This window comes from Alosa sapidissima, chromosome 9 (genome assembly GCF_018492685.1).
Source record: "Alosa sapidissima isolate fAloSap1 chromosome 9, fAloSap1.pri, whole genome shotgun sequence".
Classification (NCBI taxonomy): Eukaryota; Metazoa; Chordata; class Actinopteri; order Clupeiformes; family Clupeidae; genus Alosa; species Alosa sapidissima.
Window position 1 is genome coordinate 9,132,466 of NC_055965.1, and position 24,917 is coordinate 9,157,382.

At 43.3% G+C, this 24,917-nt stretch overlaps 1 protein-coding gene across 3 annotated transcripts; it reads left to right on the forward strand.

Moving 5' to 3' along the window:
• The first annotated feature begins 1,867 nt into the window (after positions 1-1,867).
• gtpbp1l (GTP binding protein 1, like) lies at positions 1,868-24,695 on the forward strand. 3 transcript variants are annotated; one of them, XM_042103556.1, is made up of 14 exons: positions 1,868-2,065; positions 2,408-2,596; positions 3,132-3,243; positions 6,095-6,275; positions 9,282-9,465; positions 11,436-11,600; positions 12,863-12,986; positions 13,154-13,268; positions 15,680-15,824; positions 17,277-17,595; positions 18,593-18,771; positions 19,164-19,313; positions 20,412-20,462; positions 22,419-24,695. In XM_042103556.1, the coding sequence occupies exons 2-14, from the start codon at positions 2,417-2,419 to the stop codon at positions 22,521-22,523; spliced, it is 2,010 nt and encodes a 669-aa protein (XP_041959490.1). In that variant the 5' UTR covers positions 1,868-2,065; positions 2,408-2,416; the 3' UTR covers positions 22,524-24,695. The 3 variants fall into 3 exon arrangements, with proteins under 3 accessions (XP_041959490.1, XP_041959488.1, XP_041959489.1); XM_042103554.1 differs by lacking the exon at positions 1,868-2,065 and adding an exon at positions 2,114-2,235; XM_042103555.1 differs by lacking the exons at positions 1,868-2,065; positions 20,412-20,462 and adding an exon at positions 2,116-2,235.
• Positions 24,696-24,917: the final 222 nt, after the last annotated feature.

Genomic DNA, 24,917 nt, shown 5'->3' on the forward strand with positions numbered 1-24,917 from the left:
TACCGTATATTTCAAGGGTGCTGAGTCCAAAAATGACTGATGGGCTATCATTATTAGCTTTTGCTGTTTGTTGGATCATCGTCATACAAGCTGATCAATTTTTACCACTTGTTGCAGCAGTGCGATTTTATCCCATGCTCATTTCTACAGGCTGTCTCTGTGCCTCCGCTCCTTAGCAGATAGGCTACATTTTGATGTAGCCTGCGTGTGAAATGGTTTCGTGAGATGTAGGCCTACATGATATAGGCTATGGCCGTTTCATAGCGTGTTGGCGTATAGCATTTTGGCATGTAACATTTTAAATGAGGCCTTGCCTACCCTACAGCTTGTTAGGCTACACCAGTCCGCCCAAATGGCATACCGATCGAGTCCAATATGCGGGCACCCCTGGCTGCAGCTTGCAGATCGGGGCTGGGCTCAATGTGGGGCAGAGCGCAAAGTTGAGCGCAAAGTAGAGCGCAAAGCTCAGCACAAAATCAGCTCGTCATTCCCTGCTGACCTCTGTGTCCGTCTATTTACCCGGACTCGGAGTTTTTCTCAAGGAAGAATGCTTCTCTATAAAAGCGTATCCTCCTACTGCCAACGTTAATCATGTCCCTTCCCGCCTAGCGTTTTAGAAGGCTATAATCTGTTTCAAATCTTGATGATTTGATGAGTTCTCCCTGCTTACTGAAAGTCGCTGTGTGAACCTGCGTGACGTGAGTGCGAAATAGAATGCGAAATATTAAAATAATCGCATCGGACTTGGTGTGTACACTTTGAGTGCGAAAATTTCGCACACGAATTTTTCGCATTTTCGCACTGTTATTTCGTATCGTATCTGGTGTGTACGGGCCTTAACGCGTTACTGGCATCACACACTCTGTGTGTGTGTGTGTGACCTGCCTGCACATCTCATAGCCTAGCCTACTGTATCAGAGATGGACTCAAGAAGTCACAACTGAACTTGTCAACTAACCACTGAACCTATACTAAGAGCCACATAAAGTGGGCTTAAAGCAATGCAGTTCTATCACCTTAAAATAACGGATTCAAACTGATGGTACTGATATAATATAATACATGATGGTCTGACATATGAAGTCTGTCAATGCATGCCCAGAATTATATTGCACTGTGCAAAGCTGTTGATCAGGTAGGATCATGACCCTAGGTTGGTTTTTAACTAGTTGGGTACTGTGTAAGCGCTAAATGGGTTATATTGACACCAATGGTCATATGGACTGGATCTGCTCCCTGCTATCTTAATTCAATGATCAAGATATATCCCTACCACTGAGGTCTTCTGAGCGTCTGTTGTGTCGACCAGCAATACAGGTCAAATTCAAGACCCTTTTCCTCAGTGGTTCCTTATTGGTGGAATAAGTTGCCCATAGTGCTAAGTATAGGTAGCCTCTACTCTTTTGCTCCCGTGAGGGAAATTTGGTCTCTGCATTTATCCCAATCCGTGAATTAGTGAAACACACTCACACAGTGTGGTGAAGCACACACTAATCCCGGCGCAGTGAGCTTGCAGGCAGCTCACTGCGCTGGGATTAATTTGTGTTTCACCTCACTGTGTGTTCACCTTGTGCTGAGTGTGTTTCACTAATTCACAGAGTGGGATAAATGCAGAGACCAAATTTCCCTCACGGGATCAAAAGAGTATACTTATACTGAACCGAATACAACAAATTAGTTGCAATTAGTTTTGGGTTGGGTGATTGTCTCTCACAGATTGCTTAGACTAGTGTTGTTTGCAGGTTTGTATGCTCATCTGTCAGGTGGGCCACCAATGCCATATCATTATAAGTGCCAATCAAGTGCTGTTGGCAGTTATTCGTGTAGACCAAGTAAGTAGGATAGATGACAGCTGGGGCCCCAGTATAGGCTATTTCAAATGTTAACCAAAAGGTCATTTTGTATTTCACATAGTTTGTGACTTTTGTGTTCACAGAAAATGTGAATAAAGTCGGGATAGTAGATAAGTGATAATAGTCTATGCATTATTCATAAGTGGGCGTGTGCGTTGATATTGTCGAATCTGGGACAGTGGTACAAGCAAGGCCACGCAACGACCCAGCTGGTATGTGTGTATTTTGGGCTCAGATTTGAAGTTGCAATGTGTTAATGTTATGAAATGTGATGAACATAAACATTTAAATATTCCTAAACCAGATGCGTCTCTGCAAAAGCTACTTCCGTTGCACTAGACATGGATGTTTTAGTTTAAACACAAACTTTATAAACTTACAGGTAGCTGTTTTGCTAGTATTGTTAGCCAACACTTAGCAAGCTGGCTAAACTACGTTTAGCTTACGTTACAGTGTTTGGCTAGCTTGCTAGCTAACTTCTTGCTAGCCAAATTTACAGCCAACTGTTCATCAGTGCATTAATTGATACCAACCATTATTGTCTTCAATGACAGGTATTAGACATGGCGGCGACCGAGTCGAGTTTAAGCCCGAGTTCAATAGCAGTGGCAGACACTGTTGTACCTGCCTGCATGTTTGCTCCAGACCGGGGAAGCGACGATGATCCATCTGGAGGGGACTGTTATGAGGACGGGGAAGCTCACAATGGCGAGGCCGAGGATCATTTAGACCTCACTAGCAAGGTAGGCCTTTGTCTATTATCTGACATGACGTTCTCTAATATATCATTTAACGTTTCAGCTATTTTATTGTTGTCATTGCAAAACATGTTGTTCATGGTAAAATTCGACCAGTGTGTTTAATTGTGGAACTGTCTGGTTATATGTACACAAGGTTAGCATTAGCAAGCTAACCGACTCTTTCAATGAATGACACGTAGCTAGCCATGTCAACATATGGTAACGTCAACAGAAAAGTACCATCTGGCCAATATTATGTCCACTTCAGTGTGCAGCCATGGTATTGATCATGTTAATTGACAAAGGATTTCACATTTTGTGCTTGCATTATTTGAATTATTCATTGACATATTACTTTTGCAATTTACCATGTTTGCTTCTGTTTGTTCTGTCAAGTTGGGAGCCAAGCATAGCATTCATTTTTAATTTTTGACTTCCTGTTAACACAACTTACTTTGCATATTACTGTAGTAGCATACTATTTAACAGAAATGCCTTATTAACTTTAACAGAAGTGCCTTTTCAACTTGTCCTTCAGATGGCTCTGGTCAGTCCAACTGGAGAACAGTATGATGTGTTATTTCGACAGCTCAGGGAGAGGATGGATGAGGGTTGTGGGGAGACCATCTACGTGGTGGGAATGGGCTCAGGTTAGTTGCTCTTTGTGAACTTTGAAGCAACACAATGCATTTTTTTTTACCTCAAAACGACTGCTCAAACTCAGTCTGATTTACTGACTTACAATGTGGAGAATGATTTCACGTTGCCAATGTGTGCCTGGAATGCTAGATGTTGAATTATGTACTGTAATGTCATGACCCTTTTAGCCGCTTTTAGACTAACTTGGTACCATCTCCGTATAAAAAAGCTTTGAATATTGACCCCAAGGGGCATAGATGTCAATTCTTCCATGGTGTTTCTTTAAAGGAACACTAAGTTTTGGGGAAATTCGCTTATTTGCTCTCAACCCCAGAGTAGGTAATACATGACCTCTGATTAGTATTGCTGTTTATTTTTGAACTGCGATGCGAGTGCCAGCCAGCGGAGGAGGACACTTTGACAGGATAACTTACGAGGCAACCAGGACAGTATTGTATGCTTGCCTGCCCTTTTTCTGAGACAGCGGTGCCAAGCCCAAAAATGTAGACGAAACGCTGCAGTTACAGCTCAAAAAGTCAGCCTTAATATAATTTATACAGCTCAACAATCGGGCTGAGACTTGTGAAAAGCCACCCATACCTCCAGACGTTTTACAGTTAGCCCAGTGACCTTTTCACCTTCCCTGGCCACAGCACATGCTCACAGCTCTGACACCAGTGTGGTGTTACCATGGCCACCGTAAAAAACATTCTGGACACAGCCTCTGGGTACTGGGGCAATGAGTGGCAACTGCTTGGAGGCTGAACTCACAAGAATGCACTTGCTGAAATCGACATTGATTGTGGGCTTGGTGAGGGTTCATTGGGTGCCTCTTTTTTTTACCAAAACCGTGTGGCTCAAGCAGGTGAAAAGCATTCTACATTTTGCACTAATTACATTTGGATCGTTTGCGTCTAATATAGATTAGGGCTCCCTCTCTCATCAACCAGTTAGTCTCAGATCAATGTTTTTGAGTAAACAAACCGGGGCCGTGCAGTCAGTTACCTCTAAAATGTCAGTGTGTGTGGCATTTTGAATAGTGCAGAGCTTTAAATTTGTTTCTTCCCCATGCTGACTTTTTACAACTGTGTTTTGACGGTGACATTTTCTCAAATCCTATGGGATGATTTAGCTCTTGCCTGCGCCCTTTGCATTGTGGCAGCGCGTTTTGTACACAGTGTGTTTTGCTCTCCTAAGCAGTGCTCTGTCACCCCCTCCTATTCTCAGCTGTCCCTATAGGTCAAAGGGCACCTTTGGCCGTCATGTTCTCTGTTTTGGGGGATCAATTTATGTCGTGGCTTAGACTCAGTGGGCACATACAATCCCACATAGTTGTTCATCCGCTGTCATGAAGCGTTTTACCACTCATCTCACTATTAAACTGTTTTCAGACATACAATTAACTCCTGACATTTTCTAGACGCTAAAGGGTTTTATGTGTGAACCAAAAGTTCAGAATTATTGTACTAACCTTGTCTTGACACTACCAGTGAAAATGGCTAATTGTTTTTGTTTGGATGGAATGTAGTACGCCCCTTATCTATCACCTCTGATCTCTCTCATGACAAATGATGGTGATATGACTACATTATGTTCTCCTCTGTTCTTGTCTCACCTTCACTTGTCACTGTTGTGCTGTCAGGTCTTAGCCTGTTGGCCCGAAATGTAGTACTCTCCTTTTTTCCCCTTTTGCATCTCAAAGAGTATGAGTATCTCAGGCCTACACTTTACACTTCCACACATCTTTAGTGGTTCCTCATTCTTCTCATTGGATCACAAATATGTTGAGGAACTGGTCGGCCAGTTGTTTGGTGCCTGTGTGGATTAATGGGATCTGCCGTCAATTGGAACCATTGCTGGCGGACCTGCAACGCAAATGTAAATGTGCTAACAGGTTCGTCTGGGTGAACCCAGACGACCACATACCATTTCAGTCCTTTGAAAATGACAGAAAAGCACAACCTCCATGTGTTTTATCCTTAATATACTCATGCCCATTATTTGTGGAGACCTCAAATTAGAGGTGTGCACTCCCATGGGAGTCCCGCAAGACCCCTGAATCGTGGCGCTAACGAGTGCGGCGTGGGAAACATTTTGAAAGCTGTTGTCGAAGCTCAAAGTTTAAAGCATGCGGAAGAGTGCACCTCTAGTAGGCTTTTTCAGATGTTCTAAAGAAACGTTCCTGCATACTGTAGCTGTTTTGTGCAGGCTTTAAAGGTACACTGTGCAAGATTTTCACCTTAATATAACCTTTGCGAAACCAATTTGATGGTAAACAAACTTGTAATAAGGGAATCGTTCACCTAGCATAGCCGTAGGGAGTCACTAATGAGAGAACCAGGCACCGGGGCAAAATATTGCTGGAGTGGGACTGAAAAATCCGTCTCGCGCAGACCTCTACCTCAAATGTTGGCTCAACATACCGGTAAATAAAATATTACATTTAAAGAAAAAGTAATGATTGACAGCAAATGGGCCTTATAGACAACCAATGAACATGCTAGTATACACACTTTTAGTAGTTCAGTCATACTGAGGGCATGCTTGTCTTCCATCCTACAAAAGTTTGGGTTGGCTGCAAATGACACTTAATATGATATTTATTGATATTAATGCCCAAACATGGCTTTCCAGATACTGTGTTTTTCAGGTTGTAAAACTGAAATAATATCAAGGGCTAAAAAAATGTGAAGATTAATGTTTTAACAAGGATTGAACCATTACTTATTCTTAATATATTACCATACAGTGTATTACACAGTGTACTGTATATGTAATTGTCTCTCTTCTGTCACTTGTCCTTTTCTCTACCTGTCTGTACCCCGACCCTCTCTCTCCCTGTCTGTACCCCGACCCTCTCAGACGGCGGTGAGTACGGGCTGAACGAGCAGGACATGGAGGCGTCGGTGGCCACGGTGCAGTCGCTGTGCGAGCAGGTGGAGGCTGACCTCATCCTGCTGAGAGAGCGGGCAGAGACGGGGGGCTGCGTGCGCGACTACCTCATTCGTCGCCGCGTCGGGGACACCGACTTCCTGGAAGTCAGGTGAGAAGCAGCCAGAGAAAGGGGGGGGGGGGGGACTCACGATGACTCACGAGACAGAAGTGGGAGAGACCCAAGCTGGCTTGATCTTGTGCTACAACCCACTGGCTGTGCAGACACACACACACACACACACACACACACACACACACACACACACACACACCACCCTCCTCTCAGATGGTATGTATACATGGGCAAACACAGGCCTTATGAAAGCCATAAGTTGGAGTGTTGTAGCAGGATTCTGAAGGGGTCTGTGTTTGTATGAGCTCAGGCCTGGCCTCTTCAAATGATGAAACTCCTGGAATTTGCATGACCATCAAATCAAATGACGGTCAAAATACACCCTACACATAGCCTACACCAGTGTTTCTCAAACATTTTCAGACCAAGGACCACTTAACCAACAAAAAAAAAAAATCACGGACCACCTAGCTAAACAAATACAGTAGATCCACATTATATTACACAATAGGCCTACTCACTGAACCACCTTGCTTATTGTCTTTGCACCTTGCTTATTGTGTCAAGGATTCATATGATTTAAACTGGTATAGCTTACATAGGCACTGTTGCAGAACCCCGGACCCCACTTTGAAAAACACTGGCCTACACAATGACTGTTTCAACTCTTTTGTAACCCAAAACCCAAATAAGGAAGCGGGTGCACAGCCACTGAGTCTCGCAAGAAAGCGGCTAATTGAATAGCCTAGTTTGTCAAATTGTGAGAGAAGAAATGTTGTGATTAACACATCACATCATTACTGTTATTGAGTGTTGTTGATACACAATAGGCAAATTGTGTCCTTGGAACATAATCTGACAGCAGATTTGGAGTTTCGGAGGTAAGCTGCAGGCAGCAGGTTAGATACATAACTGGCATGCGTATCTCTATCGATAAGGTAAAAGCAACGACCGAAATGTAGGGTTGCAAGGAGTGCATGAAACATGTTAAATATGCAAACACTGATTCTGTTTTGCAAACACTGGCAAAATAGAAAAAAAAAAACTTTTATTTAAAAGCTAAATGTTGACCGGTATGATGGGTGATCATGACATGGAATTAGCTTGGAGCAAGTGTGAATGTTGAAATGAGATTTGTCTGCTGTGTGAATGGTCCCCACACTTGGGTGTGAGTGTAGCCCGTCTCCTCTGTCCACTAGATGGCACTATCCTATTATTCCATTCCGCAGCAACTGTTCAGAGAGAATGGAGTTTGTTTTCATGGATTTATATTATAAGTATTTTTTTTTTAACCATAACCTTAGTGTAAAACAAAAACTAAGAATTGCCCCTTTAATGGATTTAAGTAAATATTGGACCAGCTGATATCTACATCATTGATTGTGGCATTCGTTCATTCTGTTCGCTAGGAATGATGTGCACACAGAAGCACTGTCTGTGTTGATGGGGGGGCTGTACTACACTTTTCTCCTCCATTTTTTTTTTTTCAGTCTTCCCTCTCTCTGCAAGCCTGTCACTTATTTTCTTTTTTTCTTTTTGATGTCCTCTGGCCTCTCGATCCAATTTCTTTAGCTCCCACCACGGTGTGGTCATCTTGTATTTTATTTCTCTCTCTCTCTCTCTCTCTCTCTCTCTCTCTCTCTCTCTCTCTCTCTCTCTCTCTCTCTCTCTCTCTCTCTCTCTCTCTCTCTCTCGCCTCTGCCACCTCTCCCCCTGTCACAGTCTCTTCTTCTGCTTTTCCTCGTCTCAGTGTCTCTGTCTTGGGGTGTCAAGCTGTTGTAGTCTGTTCAGTTTCTGTCTTGGGATCCATTCTACCTTCTCTTTCGCTTTCTCTGACTGTCTGTCAGTTTGTTCTGTGTTTGTCCTGTGTTACTGGCAGTCTGAAATAGGGGATGTTCCATACTGTGCGATCAATGTCATTGATACTGATCGGAGATGACAAAGCCCAGTCATTTGTGATGGCATTTTCACTGGACTTTTACAGTCATTTGTGAATAAAATTCCAGTTTTATTCATTTTGAAGTATTCATTGAATGCCAAGCTGTTTTCTGGAGCTTTGTCCTAGAGTGCCAGCAATCTAGACCATTGTTGATGATTTTATGAACTGTGAACACATACAATGGCTCGATTAAAAGGTGAGACTTTAAGCTCCCGGTGGGTGCAAACTGTGTATTTCTACACGCCTCTGTTCCTGAGAAATCCCAAGCTAAACAGTGGCTAGTTTTCATCAATCGCTGTTTTTTTCTAGAAATGGAGATATAACGTCTTTCATGAAATATGAAGTGTTGCCTGTTACTTACTTGTGTAAACTTTCCGGGAAGTGATCAGCGAGACCTGGCGAGACTGCCACCTAGTGATAGACCCACGAAAATGGCCTGGTTTTGACCTGACGTGCATGCGTCACTGATTCGACCCAAAGCGGCAACCGAGTTATGATAAAATGTCCAGATTGTGCGTTTTCATGAGTTTTCGATCATCATATATTTCATTTCCATTCATCACAGAGTTCCCAAAATCACATATAAGGTGTGTTAGAGTGTCTAGTTTCGTAATTTAAAAAAAAAAAGATAAAAACGTAATATTACGTTTTTGGCACTTAACACATGGGAAGGAAAAACGTAATATTACGTTTTTGGCACTCAATGAGTTAATAGGTATCCTTTAGTTGTTGACAATTGTTGTTGTTGACGTTGTTGAATTAAAGAGAAGATATACTGAATGTGTTTTTTTTTTCCCATCTCTAGTCTAAAATCAGACATCCAATTGCATCGCCGTCAGAACAGCAGATGATACTCATTGTGTTGCAGGGAGTCTATAACATGGCACAGAATCTCAGAGAAAAATGAACGTGTTAGTCAACTTGTAGAGTTCAAATGATGTACTTGACTGTTTGCACTAGCTCGTGTTTGAGGTATTAACGAATAAATGAGTATGAATGAATACATGTAAAAATGAATGCTAACGAATGTTTGCTTTGTCTGACCAGACCACATCCTGATGACTGTTGTCCTGGTTACTGATTAAGAACTCTGTGTATCCTAGAGTGGCCGTGGTGGGGAACGTCGACGCTGGTAAGAGTACGCTACTGGGCGTGCTCACCCACGGAGAGCTGGACAACGGCCGCGGCTTTGCCCGCCAGAAACTCTTCCGCCACAAACACGAGATGGAGAGCGGCCGCACAAGCAGCGTGGGCAACGACATCCTGGGCTTTGACCAACATGGACAGGTGGGCATCTTTTCAGTCTGACGAGGTACACTGTGTCGCCAATGGCTTAATGCCACACTACCAACATCAGCGTTTCAGGTGGGATTCTGGGGGATGAGAGTGTTCCGCTTTCACTCTTTACTCTTTCATGGCATGATGAAGGTAAGGGAAAACACTAAGCAGGATTTTTTTTTTTTAAATCTCATTCTGTTGTATTCAAGTTAATTCTGCAAACTAACCACCACAAATGGAATTCAGTTCTGTGGGAAACACTGTACAGATTTATGTTTTCAACATTTAGCAGCAGTGGAGGTTCAGATTCAGTGTGACCTGGAAAGGGCAGAGAATAAACAAGGAACTGAAGTAAAGCGAACGTGTCAGCAAAAATACTGGAATAGAAACTAAATAGAAAATCTCCCATGGGAAAATGTTACATGATTATTGTAGCTTATCAGGTGGTAGCATTTCTTTATAAAGGGAACTGCAGTGTATCCAAGTAAATGGTGTTCTATTACATTTTTGTGCTAAATTTAATTAATCACATTAGTTGAAATCAATAAAGCATTAAGCACAGGAATATAAATGACTGTTGGTTCAACTTGAAAGTAATGGTTTGTTTGTTTTGTCAACAAAGCACTGATTTGCATTATTATCTAGTCACAGTGCCTGAATAAAGTGAAGTTACACTTAATGAAGTTCTACTTATTTGACATCTGCTTAATGAAATTGATAAGTTGGTAAAATGTTCACACAAATATCCAGATTTTAAAAACTAGCTGCAATGGGCTTGGAAAATCCAAATTAGAATGGGCAGATTTCAGTGGGCATACAGTCATAAATTCTCATGGCTTTTAACTAACCGACTAACCGTTATAAGGTTTATTTGCACATCACTTTCCACGTTCTCCTTCTTAGCAACATTCAGACACACAAACATGATGCTGCATCTTAAAAGAGAACTTCGCTCGATTTCAATTTCACGTGCCTAGACGGAGTGCTGTTACGGTCCTGCTAGAGTTCGCACCCAGGCGGCTGAAACGGGGCAGGTTTTAAACGTGCTTTTAGCCTCTTAACATGTTTCGAGATGTCATTACAAGAGCCATGTCAACTGATTCCTTCCGAGTGAACACAGTGAATATGACCGCAGTAGATGTGAAAGAAATGCATGAAGTTGTGTTAATTCAGCCAATGCACATACTGTACCTCTGTTTAGTTCAAGAGATGTTGCATAAAGAGTCAAGGACATGTCTGTCTAGCTTTGCTTGGCTCCTACTGTAGTAAAGATGATGAATAATAAGTAAAGGTAGAAAGTAAAGGGGAGGGAGGAGGTACAAAGCTTCATGGTCATGAGATTGGTTTAGATGGTGACAACTGTTGACAACTATGCCCTTACAATTGATGAAACAAATATAATTTCACTAAATCAGTGATGATGGAAAGTTATTACATGAACTTTTTTAACCTCCCCACCAACGTAATAACTTCTGGCAAAACGTAATAATTATTGGGTTATTACGTTGGTGGGAAGTTATTACGTTGGAGAGTTTAAAATGTGCAGATTTTTTATTGTGTTTCTGGTTTATTATGTTGGTGGGACGTTATTACGTTGGTGGGTGTTACAGCCCATGTATACATCTAATCAGTCAAGCTTTTAAGACCAATGTCTGTCTGGCAGATTTGCCAAACTGCATTATTTTACTGATAATGCATGTGGCCTGTGGCTGACTCTACAATGACCCTACAATGACCCTAGGGTTGTAAGAGATCATGGACATGGTCATTTTATGCACATCTATCACACTCGCTTGACATAATAGCATGCATTGCATATATGCAGCATAGCGTTCATGTATTATTTAAATAAGAACGCTTTGCATGATGACTGGTGAAGCACTCAATGCTCAAAACTCACTTTTCCGTGTCCAGGTGTTCCTGGCTTGATCAGTCACAGTTTAGTACACACCTGTCTCGTCTTGCCCCCATCTTCTCAGGTGGTGAACAAACCAGATAGCCACGGCGGCAGCCTGGACTGGACCAAGATCTGCGAGCGCTCCTCCAAGGTCATCACCTTCATCGACCTGGCGGGTCACGAGAAGTACCTCAAGACCACCGTGTTCGGCATGACTGGACACCTGCCGGACTTCTGCATGCTCATGGTGAGATGGCTGAGGACGAGAGAACCAAAGAGGGAATTGGCAGAGAGCGATGAGGACAGAGTTGGGGCCGAGGAGGAAGAAGGACTAGCTAAAGAGCAGATCAGGAGGAGGAGGAGGAGGCAGGGAGAACTAGCTAAAGAGCAGATCAGGATGAGGAGGAGGAGGCAGGGAGAACTAGCTAAAGAGCAGATCAGGAGGAGGAGGAGGAGGCAGGGAGAACTAGCTAAAGAGCAGATCAGGAGGAGGAGGAGGCAGGGAGAACTAGCTAAAGAGCAGATCAGGAAGAGAGGAGGAGGAGGCAGGGAGAACTAGCTAAAGAGCAGATCAGGAAGAGAGGAGGAGGAGGAGGCAGGGAGAACTAGCTAAAGAGCAGATCAGGAAGAGAGGAGGAGGAGGAGCATGTTGCCAGTGGAGTGAGGAGGGAAGGGAAAAAGACCAAAGGATTCACAGAGTTTTATTTATCACATGCATCACTCTTCAGAGTACTGCAATACCAACTGATGATGCCACCTAGAACACTCTCCACAGCTGAAGTGTAGAAGGCCCTCAAGATAGATGTTGACACCTTACATTTCTACAGCTGATGTTGGAGTTGGATTCGGAATACATGAAGGCATAATTTAGGCTGCATTTCACTAATAGGTGTTGGTATTGAGGTTGTTGTACGGTGTTGAGTTAATCGCATATCTAAAGATGATATCCATTGCTTGGCATCTGCTCTTTTGTCCCTCTCTGTCATGGTTTGAACATTTGAAAAGGTCATTCTTAAAGGGGAACTTGGCAACTATTTCAACGTAATAAACCCATTTAGAAATCATTTGGATGGTTAAATGACCTGTTCCGGTGAAAATGGTACTGCCCCTAGCGTCCCCAGGCGGAAAACCAACCTTGCAACATTGAGACTACCGTCCTGAAAGAGAAGTGAGAAACAAGAAACTCGTTTTAAATTGTGTTTCTTACCTTGTAACATCCACATTGTCTGCCGAACTTATGCTAACCGTTTTGCTAGCTTGTAAACAAATCCATGTGCTTTATCGTTACCTTTTTCCATAGTTTGAAATGGCATAATGCATAATTTCTCCAGCAGAGGGGGAAATCTTGCCAAGTTTCCCTTTAAGAAAGAACTTACATTCAGGAATGTGTAGGATCTTTTAGTCACCATTATGTCTTGACCTCTGCTTCTTCCCCACTTTATTTTCTCTTTCTCTCTCTCTCTCTCTCTCTCTCTCTCTCTGTGTCTCTATCTGTCTCTGTCTCTCTAGGTTGGCAGTAATGCAGGGATTGTGGGAATGACAAAAGAGCATCTTGGCCTGGCTTTGGCATTAAATGTCCCCGTGTTTGTTGTGGTCACAAAAATAGACATGTGCCCAGCCAATATTTTACAAGGTGAGAGAGCTCTGCTGCAGCCATTTGCAAATAAAACACCTCATTATCACGGATAAGTGAACCTTTCTTTAAACAAGGCTAAGCTAAACAGCTTCACCTTTATGTCTTCAGAGTGCGTAGAAAACAAGGATATGTGTAATGTCCGTGTGTGCTTCTTTTTTTTGTAGAGACGCTGAAATTACTGCAGAGGTTACTCAAATCTCCGGGCTGCAGGAAAATCCCTGTCTTGGTACAGAACAAAGATGACGTTATAGTCACCGCCTCCAACTTCAGCTCAGAGAGGTAGGCCTGTCTTCGGACCACTTGACTACGCATGCTATACTTTGACCGCTCCTATCTGCGCTGAGTTATTCATTCGTGTACGTTCAGTTGTTACATGCGTCTAAACTCAGATGGGAGAGGCAAGGGATTAAGACAGCACTCAGTGTTTTCCCAATCAGTACAATTAGGGCTGAAGCTATGTTACACTTTATCTTGAAACGATGTGAACAACCGACCATATTACGTATTTAATCTTGAGGTAATAGTATAAGCGAATAGGAAGTGATAGTACAAGGGCTGATCAGTTTGTACCGTCAAGTCCGTAGGTAAAATAACAATGGCGTCTGCCTTCAACAAACAAAGATGTATGTCCTGGTGGGGACATTTAAAGGCAGATTACTTGTGTAAACAACAGACTTTGAGGGGGTGGCTAAAGAATAAATTAAAAGTCGCTTAGATCAGCGGAAAAAGTAGCGATCTGTATAGAGAGCAGGGCTTGTGCGCCACGCTGTGCTCCTTAGTGAACGGTTACTCGCATCCTCTGCATGGTCTATGGTCAGCATTTTTGTGGGGGATGGAAATTGTGGCTTGGCTTGGGCTGGCCCAGTTAATTACAACTTAAAAAGCACACACACACACACACACACACACACACACACACACACACACACCAGAGCTCCTCAGACAGCCGTGCTTCCACAAGAATATTCAATCAGGGCCTTTTCTTTTCTTTTCTGTTCTCTTTAATTTGATTTCAGATGAGCCTTCACAGCCAAACGCTTCATTCCGTAGATTGGAACCCCAGATCATTTCTTTCAAATGGAACAGGCCTGTAGGGAAAGAGAGGGGGTTGGAATTTGTCTCATCATTTTGTATGTCATATCCGATCCCAGCTTATATTTTCATTGTAGGGTGACATAAAATGAAATCAGAAAAGTACCTGTGGGTGGGAGACCGCATAATGGCAGTTTTTTTTAGAGGTCAGAGCTGCCAGGTCAGCTTCATGTGTGTCGTGTCTGACCGTGTCATGTTTGGTAAGAGACGTGTAATCAGGGGCGGATTATGTTTGGTAAGAGACGTGTAATCAGGGGCGGATTAAGGTGGTCATGGGCCCCTAGGCTACATTTTCTGTGAGCCCCCCTCTCACAAAATGGCCTACCACATAAGGCAACATACAGTTGAACCACCAGATACTCATACAACATCACTGCAACGTTGGCACAGCAATAGCTGAACAACAAACAGGCCTACTCACACCAGGCAGCATCCTTACAGAGCAGCAATTGAACCACCAACTACTCATAAGACAACGTCTTTACAGCAACAACTGGCCTACCCACAACAGGCAGCAGCAGTTGAACCACCAAATAAATACTCATAGACAAGACATCTTTGCAGACAACTTCCTTACAGCAACAACTAACATAAAACGAAAGACATAGCCTACGATTTGCTACACCAGCAGACAATTTATAATAATCGACAACAAATGCAATAATGCCACAGCAGTTATGAACTAGGCTACATATTCCTACCTTTAGACGTTTTTCTTCATTCTTGTGGGCATTGTTAGCATCCCTTGTGTGACAGTTCTCTATGCTTTCTTCATGTGGTTTAGGCTACTCAAACACACAGCAGTAGGCTTTTTTGCAGGAGATGTTGTTCTTGCTGTTCTTTAGCTCTTACACTAGAACCTTTCGCTTTTGAGACCCGCTCTCATATCTTCTTTCTGTCATTTTCTCAAGGTGTCCAACGGAACTGTAGCCTAGGCCTATGAATGACGTATGTTTTTTTAAACCTAATCTGACCGTGAATTTCCACATCTTTACCCAATCAGTGCCTTTCTACATTAAATATTTATTTTGGGTCAATGAAGTGTAAGTTTTATTCTCTTATGTAAATTTGAACAAATTATTTATTTATTTTTTTATGGCCAATGGGGGCCCCCTGGCAGGCTGGCACACGTGGGACCTGCAGCCATATCTAGCCTATGCATTGATCCGCGCCTGCGTGTAATCGTGCTGCATTATGAACAGCAGGACTGCTTTTGGCAGTGGATGGAATCTATTCCATTTTGCCAATGGATGGAATCAATCTCCTGTGCTGGAAAGCATGTGAAGTTGTGACCTTTTAGAGATGCTGAAATGGCAATGTCTTTCTTTTTTCTTAATATCTGAAAATTACTTTTTGGTGTTGGATGTTTCTGGAATTGGAAGCAGTCTAAGTAACCTTGAGGACTGTGTGTGTGCGTGTGTGTGCGTGTACGTGTGTGTACTGTACGTGTGTGTGCGTGTCTGTGCGTGTCTGTGTGTACGTGTGTGTGCGTGTGTGTGTGTGCGTGTGTGTGCGTGTGTGTGTGCGTGTGTGTGTGTGCGTGTGTGTGTGTGTGTGTGTGTGTGTGTGTGTCTGTGTGTGTGTCCACATTCCGGTAGAATGTGCCCCATATTTCAGATCTCCAACGTGACGGGAGAGAACATGGACCTGCTGAAGATGTTCCTCAACCTGCTGTCGTCCAGGACTACGTTCCGGGACGACGAGCCAGCCGAGTTTCAGATCGATGATACATACTCAGTACCGGTGAGGGGAGATGAAGAGACACACTCACACACACACTCCAATCCATTTCCTGTGTCCTAATACAGAATTCATTCAGTATATCCTGATTACCTCTTACCTATCTCCAGTCTCCTCTGTGTTGGTATAAAATGTATTAGCAGCCTTCTTCAGCATGGGTAATTCAGATGAATTAGGGATGTAAAGGTACACCTAATATATAATAAAATATTATTTGTACCAAACCGGTTACAGGATGTTAGGTTCAATACAGATGTGTACCGAATATACCAAATGCAGTCTTTAACAGAAATCAACAGTAAGCTTTTTTGCATGTGGACCATGATTCAAATTTGAGTTCCCAGATAAACATGATAAGTGGCGGACCATATGTCAGTTTAGATCATAGGTTCTCAAAGTGCGGCCCGGGGGCCAATGGCGGCCCGCGGAAACATTTCTGGCGGCCCGCGATAACATCTGACAACATCTGTGAAACTTTTAAAACTGTACTGTGTGATTTGAAAAGAATGAATCTCCGTTTAGTGGTTTTTCGTGGCCGTCAGGTTTTCCTGTGGTGCTTTGGTAGCTGGAATTGGCCCTGAATAAGGCCTATGCTGATAAGAAGCAAGGCACACTGAGAGTTTGTACTTGAAATGGACTGCAACCAGAACTGTTATATCCCAATTTTTTTTGTTGAGGGTAGAGAACCGCAGGGATTGTGTGTGCATTGCATTTTAGCCAGGTTTAGCCTCAGTTATGAATTAAAATCTGTTTAATGCAATAAATATAAACTGTAGAGATGCAACCTGGTCATTAAAATGATTACAAATGGGATTTTTTTTCCAGGTTTTTCTTTTTTTTTCTCCCCCCGCCCCTTTGGCGGCCCTCAGTTCAATGTTGGGTTCCTGAATTGGCCCTCACCAATCAAAACTTTGAGAACCCCTGGTTTAGCCCATTCTAAATACCATTCCTGTTACACATCAGTAATATTGTTAGTGAACGTTAGGCTAGCAGTACCTACAGGCTTACTGTGGCGAACATGAACCGAACCGTGATTTTTTGTGTACCATTACGAATCCTACTTACTGTTCTCACTGTGTGGACAAAGTAGTGTTGGGTACCGGTCTTTTCATTCAAAGGGATTTGAGTTTTGCTAAATGACTAAGTCCTAGTATGCTACTCTGGTGTTGCCCTGTTTCCTAGTCTCCTCATAATTGTCTGTTACTGGACTTGGAAGTGTCTTGTATGCCCAGAATGTCTGGATGTTGCCAACTGTCTAGATATTTTTTTTTTCCTCTGAATGTTGTAGTGTTGTCATGGTGTTGGCACAGTGGCGACTAATAATTGTAATTAGTGTATTTTTTTCACTAGACTCCTAGAATCTGCCGAGGTGTTTTTTTTTCTTCTGGGTGAAACTTCTGTCACTCACATAGCTTGTGTGTGTGTGTGTGTGTGTGTGTGTGTGTCTGTCCACAGGGTGTGGGCACGGTGGTGTCGGGCACCACGTTACGCGGGCTCATCCGCCTCAACGACACCCTGCTACTGGGGCCGGACCCCCTGGGCGCCTTCATCCCCATCGCCGTCAAGTCCATCCACCGCAAGCGCATGCCGGTCAAGGAGGTCCGCGGTGGCCAGACGGCCTCCTTCGCCCTCAAGAAGATCAAGCGCTCGTCCATACGCAAGGGCATGGTCATGGTGTCGCCCCGGCTCAGCCCGCAGGCATGCTGGGAGTTTGAGGCCGAGATCCTGGTGCTGCACCACCCTACCACCATCTCGCCACGCTACCAGGCCATGGGTACGTGACGTGACGTGAGCACCCCCTAGTGAGCGGGAAGACATATTACACATGACCTTACAGGAGTGAACCAGGGAAGAGACTGGAAATGTAGAGGATAAGGGACAGTGTGATAATGAGAGATAGATAAATAGATAGATGCCCAAGGGGAAATTCAAGAACAGGGAAAAGCCTAAAAGTGCAGTAGGTACATATGCCCAAAGATTCAAAGCTCAAAGCATGGAAAGTATTCGACCCAAGCTGGCTGCTGAGCTGAGTGGCTAGACATGCCCATAAGGACTTTGGTATTGTATAAAGCAAGGACACCTTTACTATTAGTACACATATATGCGAGCCAAGTGCTAATGACAAGTTATCACAAGCTGATATATTTCCCATTCAGTGGGAAACTATTTATACAGTAGTGTGTTTATGGAACATAGTATAGAATCGTAAGGTTTGGATAGCCTTTGGATAGTGTTTTCCACAGATGCCTGGTATAGTCAGTGTTTTAAATACCTAACAGCAGCATGTCTAATATTATCCGCCCTTGACTTGTGAAGCCCTCCGATGCTTGTGGATTAAATGTGAAGTACAGCCTCCACTGCTGCTGCTGGTCTATGAGGCTGGCTGAAAAACAAACTAACTCATCTGAATGAATCTGGCTGTAGACTTAAATTAGTTAAGTCATCTAATCGCTGAACAGCAGAGGTGCCAAAATCCTCTCCTGACACACCGCATGGTAGAAAGGGAGCCTCTGCCCTACGTTGGGCAACGCCGCTCTACAGCAACAGGCCCAAGTCTGTCATGAGTTTTGAGGGCAAATAAAAACGTAATAGTAATAACAACTTTGTCTGGCATAGTACTTTTTTTAGCATTACAAGCTTATTTAGCATTAGCTCCTTACATTGGGCACAATCGTGTAAAATAATACAGGATATGTAAAAAATGCTATAAGCACATTATGCTATTATGACTGACTATATTATAAATGGCTCCTGTTCTCTCTGGGCCCCAGTGCACTGTGGCAGCATCAGGCAAACGGCCACCATCCTGACCATGAACAGGGACTGCCTGCGCACGGGGGACAAGGCCCTGGTCCACTTCCGCTTCATCAAGACGCCCGAGTACCTGCACTGCGACCAGAGGCTGGTCTTCAGGGAGGGCCGCACCAAGGCCGTGGGCACCATCACCAAGGTCAGTGAGGAGCGAGGACTCTCCAGGGTGCCCAGAGGAGGCACTCGTGCCCTCCGGCCTTAAACGGGCCTGGACAGTTGGAGAGGTTGTGTATCAGTTGCTGTGGGCAGCTAGTTAGTTGCTGACCTCCAAAAAACGCCAAACATAAATTCATATCAAAGTTTGCTTAGCCAAAGGCATAGCGATATAATTGCCTATTGTGATATGATGTCATTTTTGTGAAATACTTGCACCGCTGTGTCCAAACAGCGTTGCGCAACATCATCTTACCTGCTGTGCTTTAAGTATTGCATTTATTTTTTGACCCTCTCGTCAGCTCTCCCCTAACTAACTTGTTTGTTTGTTTGTTTGTGTTGTTTGTTTGTTTGTTTGTGTTGTTATTTTATTTACAGTTATTACAGTCGCCCAACAACCTGCCCTCCCACTCCAAACCCCAGCAAATGAAAATGCAGTCCAGCAAGAAGACGTCACCGCATGGAGACGGAACGACAGCGCCAAACGAGGAACCAGGGTTATTAGAGGGCAACCAAAGCTCTGCACAGGTGACAACAACAACAACAACAATATCAAACAATATCAAAAACTGGAAGTCAGGCCAAAGCTAGGTGGAGGGAAAGAAATAAGTAAATACTAAGAAATTATAAGAATATTTAAACCCCCTGCATGGTCACAGACTATGTATCTATGTAGACAATCAGAGATAGCATTCTTTGGCAGCAAGGCATCGAGGCACACAGTTCATACCTGGTATCTTCATGCCTGCTACAGCAAGTGACTCGTTACACACTGAAAGCTGCCAGCTGCCAGCTCTATTTACCTGATAAGCCGAGCCTTATAGGAATGTTCTCATGTAATGTTAGTCTTAGCTATGGATCCTAATGTATTCACAGCCGTCAGGACATATCTGCATGACATGTGAGTGTGAATCCTCAAGTAAGAGAGGTGCAGAAAGAAACAAATGCTGCTGTAGGGCACTGTTTTCCTTTCCGTGGTGTACTTCAGGTCTCTGCAATGCATGCCGGTCTCTATTTTCTTCATTCTGATATCTCTACGTCAGCCGGTTCCTCAGGCGGTCTAAATCTTCTCTCTGTCCTTTCTGTCTCCTGTCCTCTCTGTCACTCCCTCTCTTTTTTTGACAAAAATATTCTTTCTCACCTTTCACCTGCATTTCTTTTCCCCCACATTTTTTGCCACATGGACTTAAATTCCATCCATTCTATGCTGTCACTGGTCCCTTCCCTCCTTGTCCTCCTTCCTCTTCCTCTTCTCTTCCCCCTCTCCTCTTCTCCTCTCTTCTTCCCCCTCTCTTCTCTTCCTCCTCTCCTCTCCTCTTCCCCCTCTTTTCTCTTCTCTTCCCTTCCCTCTCCTCTTTCCTTCCCTCTCCTCTTCCCCCTCTTTTCTCTTCTCTTCCCTTCCCTCTCCTCTTCACTCTTCTTCACCCTCTCTTCTCTTCTCTCCCCCCTCTCCTCTTCTCCTTTCCTCTCTTCTTCCCCCTCTCTATTCTTCTCTTCTCTTATCTTCCCCCTCTCCTCTTCTCCTCTCTTCTTCCCCTTCTCTTATCTTCTCTTCCCCCTCTCCTCTTCTCCTGTCCTCTTCTATTCCCCTTCTCCTCTCCCCTTGTTTTATTGCTGCCACGTTAGCCAGTGGGGGAGGAGGACTCGCAAAGTAGAGACGGCAACAAAGAGAACAAGGTAAAGAAAGAGAGAGATTTTTGTTTCTCCTGCTGAATAACATGAAGGATGCCTGTTGTGTTCCCCCAACTAAAAGAGAACGTCCGTAACGGCTGACTGGTCTAAACACACCTTGTAATTGGAACGTCAAGCATGAGGAATTGTGTAACCAAAGTGACTACATTGGTTACACGAGAACCTTAATTTAACACTCAGATGTGTTCGGCAGAGCAGAGATCTACAGCCTTTTCCATAATGTGAGGTTTTCCTGTCAGAACTTCACATTTACAGAAACTCATTTGATCTAGAACAATGTGTTCCGTGGAAAAATCACACAGTTTGTGTGACGCGCCCTTGTCAGTATTGCACGGATTATCCAGCAGAATGTCCGTAATCAGAAAGAATTGATGCCCATTCACTTGCACAGTGTATAAAAAGAAATGCCCGGAGAATAGCGTCGACTACAAAACACACCGAGTTTTGTCGGCTTGAGCATGAGGACTTTACACAACAGTTGTCATTTTGAGCTAAACTTTCATTTGCGCAATGTAATCGTCTCACACATAGATCAGTCATGAAGCCAATTAACACCAAGCCTGTCTGTATGCTGTCACCACGGCAACGTAGTCACCAGAGCAGATAACCCTCCCTTCTAGAAACCTAATAGAAATAGAAATATAAGGAAAGGAATATAAATGGGTCCTGCCATAGAGAATATATCTACAGTAATAGCATTATTTATAAAATAGGCATATAGTCAAAGGCCACTGGCTTTATATAGGGGATGATAGCGCTAGCAGAGGCTGTGTTTGCGTGACCCAAACATTTGCTGACGGGCTCAGTGTAATTCTTATCACTGGGGTATAGCGCTGAGCTGGCGTATCACTGAACCTGATGAGTTCTGGGACAGCTCCGCTTTTGTCAGATGGGCTCCTCCTCATCAGCCCTGACTGTGCGTCACTGCTGGGAGATGGGGGGGGGGGGTCGGGCGTCGGGCCCGGTGTTATCAGGGAAGGAGATGAGCTGCGCCGACGTCTAATCTTAACACTCAGTATCAGGCCTCCTGCAGGGCTGCTGATGGAAATAGTAGATTTATCTTCTTCTCTCTCTCTCTCTCTCTCTCTCTCTCTCTCACGCTCTCTCTCTCTTTCACACGCTCTCTCAATTCAGTTCAAGTGAGCTTTATTGCCATTACAAAATGCTCTGCTTCACCAGAGCAGAAGAGTGAAACTTCCTCTCTCTTACTCTGTCTCGTTTACTCTTTAATAGTCTCACCCTGTCAGTCGTACACGCTGACATGTCACCTAAACCCTTCTCAAGTTTCTCGCATGTCAAAGATGTATCCCTCCCTCATCACTGTAATAACTAAAAGCGTCGAGTCTGTTTTAACAGCGGTGTGACTTTAACTAGTGTAGAAGTCTGAGCATGATTTAACAGCTTCAGTAGCAGCAACAGTGCCACTTAAAATCTACTGCTCCCAGGCCACCCCTCTCACAACTTCTCTCATAGCATTGCAGCACCTCAAGTGTGACAGAAGACAATGAGTTGTGATCTATACCAGCTTCAGACCAAGTGAATGGAGAGCTGAGGTCAATGCGGAGCTCACCAGGGGTCATCTTTAAACAGTTCTCATAGTGGGCCATGGATGTCTCTCTCTGATTCTTTAGCTATCTGATTCTCTCTCTCTCTCTTGATCTGATTCTTTAGCTATCTGATTCTCTCTCTCTCTTGATCTGATCTCTGTCTACGTCTAGCTCTCTCTCTGTCTCTGATTCTCTATTTGATTACTCTGATGTGATTTTTCTTGGTCTGATCTCTCTGTGTCTGTTTTTCTCTCTCTCTCTCTCTCTCTCTCCCTCTCACTCTCTTTCATTCTCTGAATCTCTACCTGATTCTTTCTTTCTCTTGGTCTGATATCGCTATCTCTCTCTCTCTCTTGGTCTAATATTTTCTCCCTCTCTCTCTCTCTCTCCGTAGCCAAAACAGGGTGGTGGTGGGCGACGGCGAGGAGGCCAGAGGCACCGTGGTAAAGGTCTCACCAGCCTCTTGGTGCCCCCTGCTGCCGGAGCAGGAAGCGGCTAAAACAGCCTCATCATCACATCCACCCCCTCCTCCCTAACTGACATCTCCGCTTCTCATCACCCACATCCTCCAGCCAGGACCTCCTGCTCTTTCATTTCTGGCACCAGGGATATTTTTTAATTTCAATTTTTGGCATTCAAGGGGAGCCCTCTTGCTCTCCAACCAAGCCAGTAGAGGACTATTCTCAGACTATTATACAATAATCGCTGATCTTCCTTTTTTATTCCCCTTTCAGTTTCATTTTGTTTTGAAATGTGTTGCCATTCTCAAAGCCGTTTCGCCTACCCATAATCATTGTATTTAACAACCCATTCAACCCCCCCCCCCCCCCACTCCCATGGTGCCCATGTTCCCCACAGACCCAATCAGAGTGCCCCGGCCAAATCCTTGTTTGCATTGGACTCCTCGTTTATTTTTCACAGTCCAGTTTTGCCAGCAGGTCCTGTCGATATGGAACACAAAAGAGAGGGATTTTTTGTTGTTGTTGTTGTTGTTTGAATGTTGGCCATACCTTGTCTGTGAAAACTAGCCTTTGTTGGGAATCGATGGTGTTTTTAGGAGTGTTTCCTCTTGCCGTGTACTGTTACATCCCCATGGAAGAAATTCAGCTAACCACGAGTTTCATTAGAGTCCTGATTTTTTTGTTGTTCTTACCCCAGCATTGAACAATTATGTAGCCAAAAATTAGGATGTTGACTGAGAACTGCTTTGTAAGCCACTGTAAAATGATAGTTCCTCAGGTCTGATGGCATTAGTTGGTAGATAATACATTTATACAGTACGGTGTTCTACACAGATTTTTTAATTTATTACCAAATCAAGACCTGCTTTTGGTGAGTTCGAACACTTTTTGTTTTCAGGGAAAAAATGAGTAGATGTGTCTTTTGTAAGTCTTTATGAAGAGATTTGAAGGTTCAGTTTAAATTCAAGGTCAACATGATACCTTGGATTCCACCTATTTTTCCAGTTATAGCTATCAACATTCAGATATTCAGCGTTTGAAACTGCCTTTTTTCCCATGAACAATGACATTGAGAATGAGTTTTAGTTTCGAAACTCGTTCAGTGGTGTGTTTGTGATTTACACAATTCTGCTCTTTGCCAAGACCAGTAATATTGTGCCCAACATACCCATTTGTCTTGCACCAGTGAAATTGCTTTAAGGACTAGGCCTAAATTCCCAGTGGTAAGGAAACCAGGTTAAAAAGTGTGGGTTGTTTAGACAATAGCAAGGTTAAGAAGTTTTTTAGGTTCTAGCGGTTCTCTCCCCTGCATGGAACTGATGGCAGGGGACTTGCATACAGGGAATGCAATCTAAGTTTTTAGAAGTGATGCTTTGTTTTCATTGTGTTTTTGTTTTGGAATTGGTATGAAAGAAATTTAACTTTTATTTGATGAGGCATTTTATAGGAAAATTTGGTAAGGCGACTGGGACTATGAAATTCCCTTCCACCCCATATGTTGATGAGGCTTTGAGTTCAATAGTTTATTATATTTGACAAGCTTTTATACATCAGTTTTGTCAGTTTCCATTAACAGACTGAAATCTCTCAGCAAGATGTACACACTGAAGTTTCCTATGTGGATGTACTGCATTAACGGGTTGTTGGTGGTTGGTCAAGAAAGTGGCATAGATGAAGAAAGCTTTAGCGGTTAGAAAGAAAGTATTACATATGAAAGAGGCAGCTCAAGGATGGTAGTATTCAGAGGATGCACATCTGACCCCAAGGTTTCTGATTAGCCTAAAGACCTGGTAGCATTATTCCAGAAATGTGTGTTTGTGTCACCCACTTGAACCTAAAGCACCAGCTTCATAAGCTAAACAGGCTTGGCCGGGGGGTTATGGATTGTAGCAGCTTAATCGTCCAAGAGTTGAAGCAATTTCTTGCCAGGTTTAAATTCTTGTTTTATTCTCATTATCAGGATGTGCCAGACTTTTGTGTTGGTTTGGATTTTTGGAAGGTTTTTTTAATTATTGGTTTTTATTGCGGGAAACCAAAAGGCAGGATCATTTCCCCCCTTTTTAAGTTTTTACTGCATGGATTAATTTTTTGACGAAGAAGTAGTTATTGTATGTATGTACAAAAAACGGCAAAAAAGAATGCTATTTAACATTGGCAACAAAAGGTTTGTGTTGTACATGCTTTTAATTAAAAAAAAAAAAGAAATGTTATTCTATATGTTGTGGACTATATTTCTTAATTCATCGATCCATGTTACATGTTTTGACCCATAATGTTTCCTGTCTCTCTCCACTGTCCTATTGATATGAAGGCAAAAGCCCCAAAAATATACTTAAAAGGAAGAAGAGTAAGGACTAGATGCTTTCTGAAGTACTTCTGCACGTGCAAAGACTACACTCTTTAATAGGTCCTTTATTTATCAGTGCAAGGTC

Excerpts from the sequence above, each read along its gene's own strand:
- gtpbp1l (XM_042103554.1), top strand. The coding sequence starts at position 2,158 with ATGCGTCTCTGCAAAAGCTACTTCCGTTGCACTAGACATGGATGTTTT. Across the intron at positions 11,601-12,862 it reads CGGACTTCTGCATGCTCATG|GTTGGCAGTAATGCAGGGAT; the intron begins GTGAGATGGCTG and ends CTGTCTCTCTAG. Across the intron at positions 18,772-19,163 it reads CCGTGGGCACCATCACCAAG|TTATTACAGTCGCCCAACAA; the intron begins GTCAGTGAGGAG and ends TTTTATTTACAG.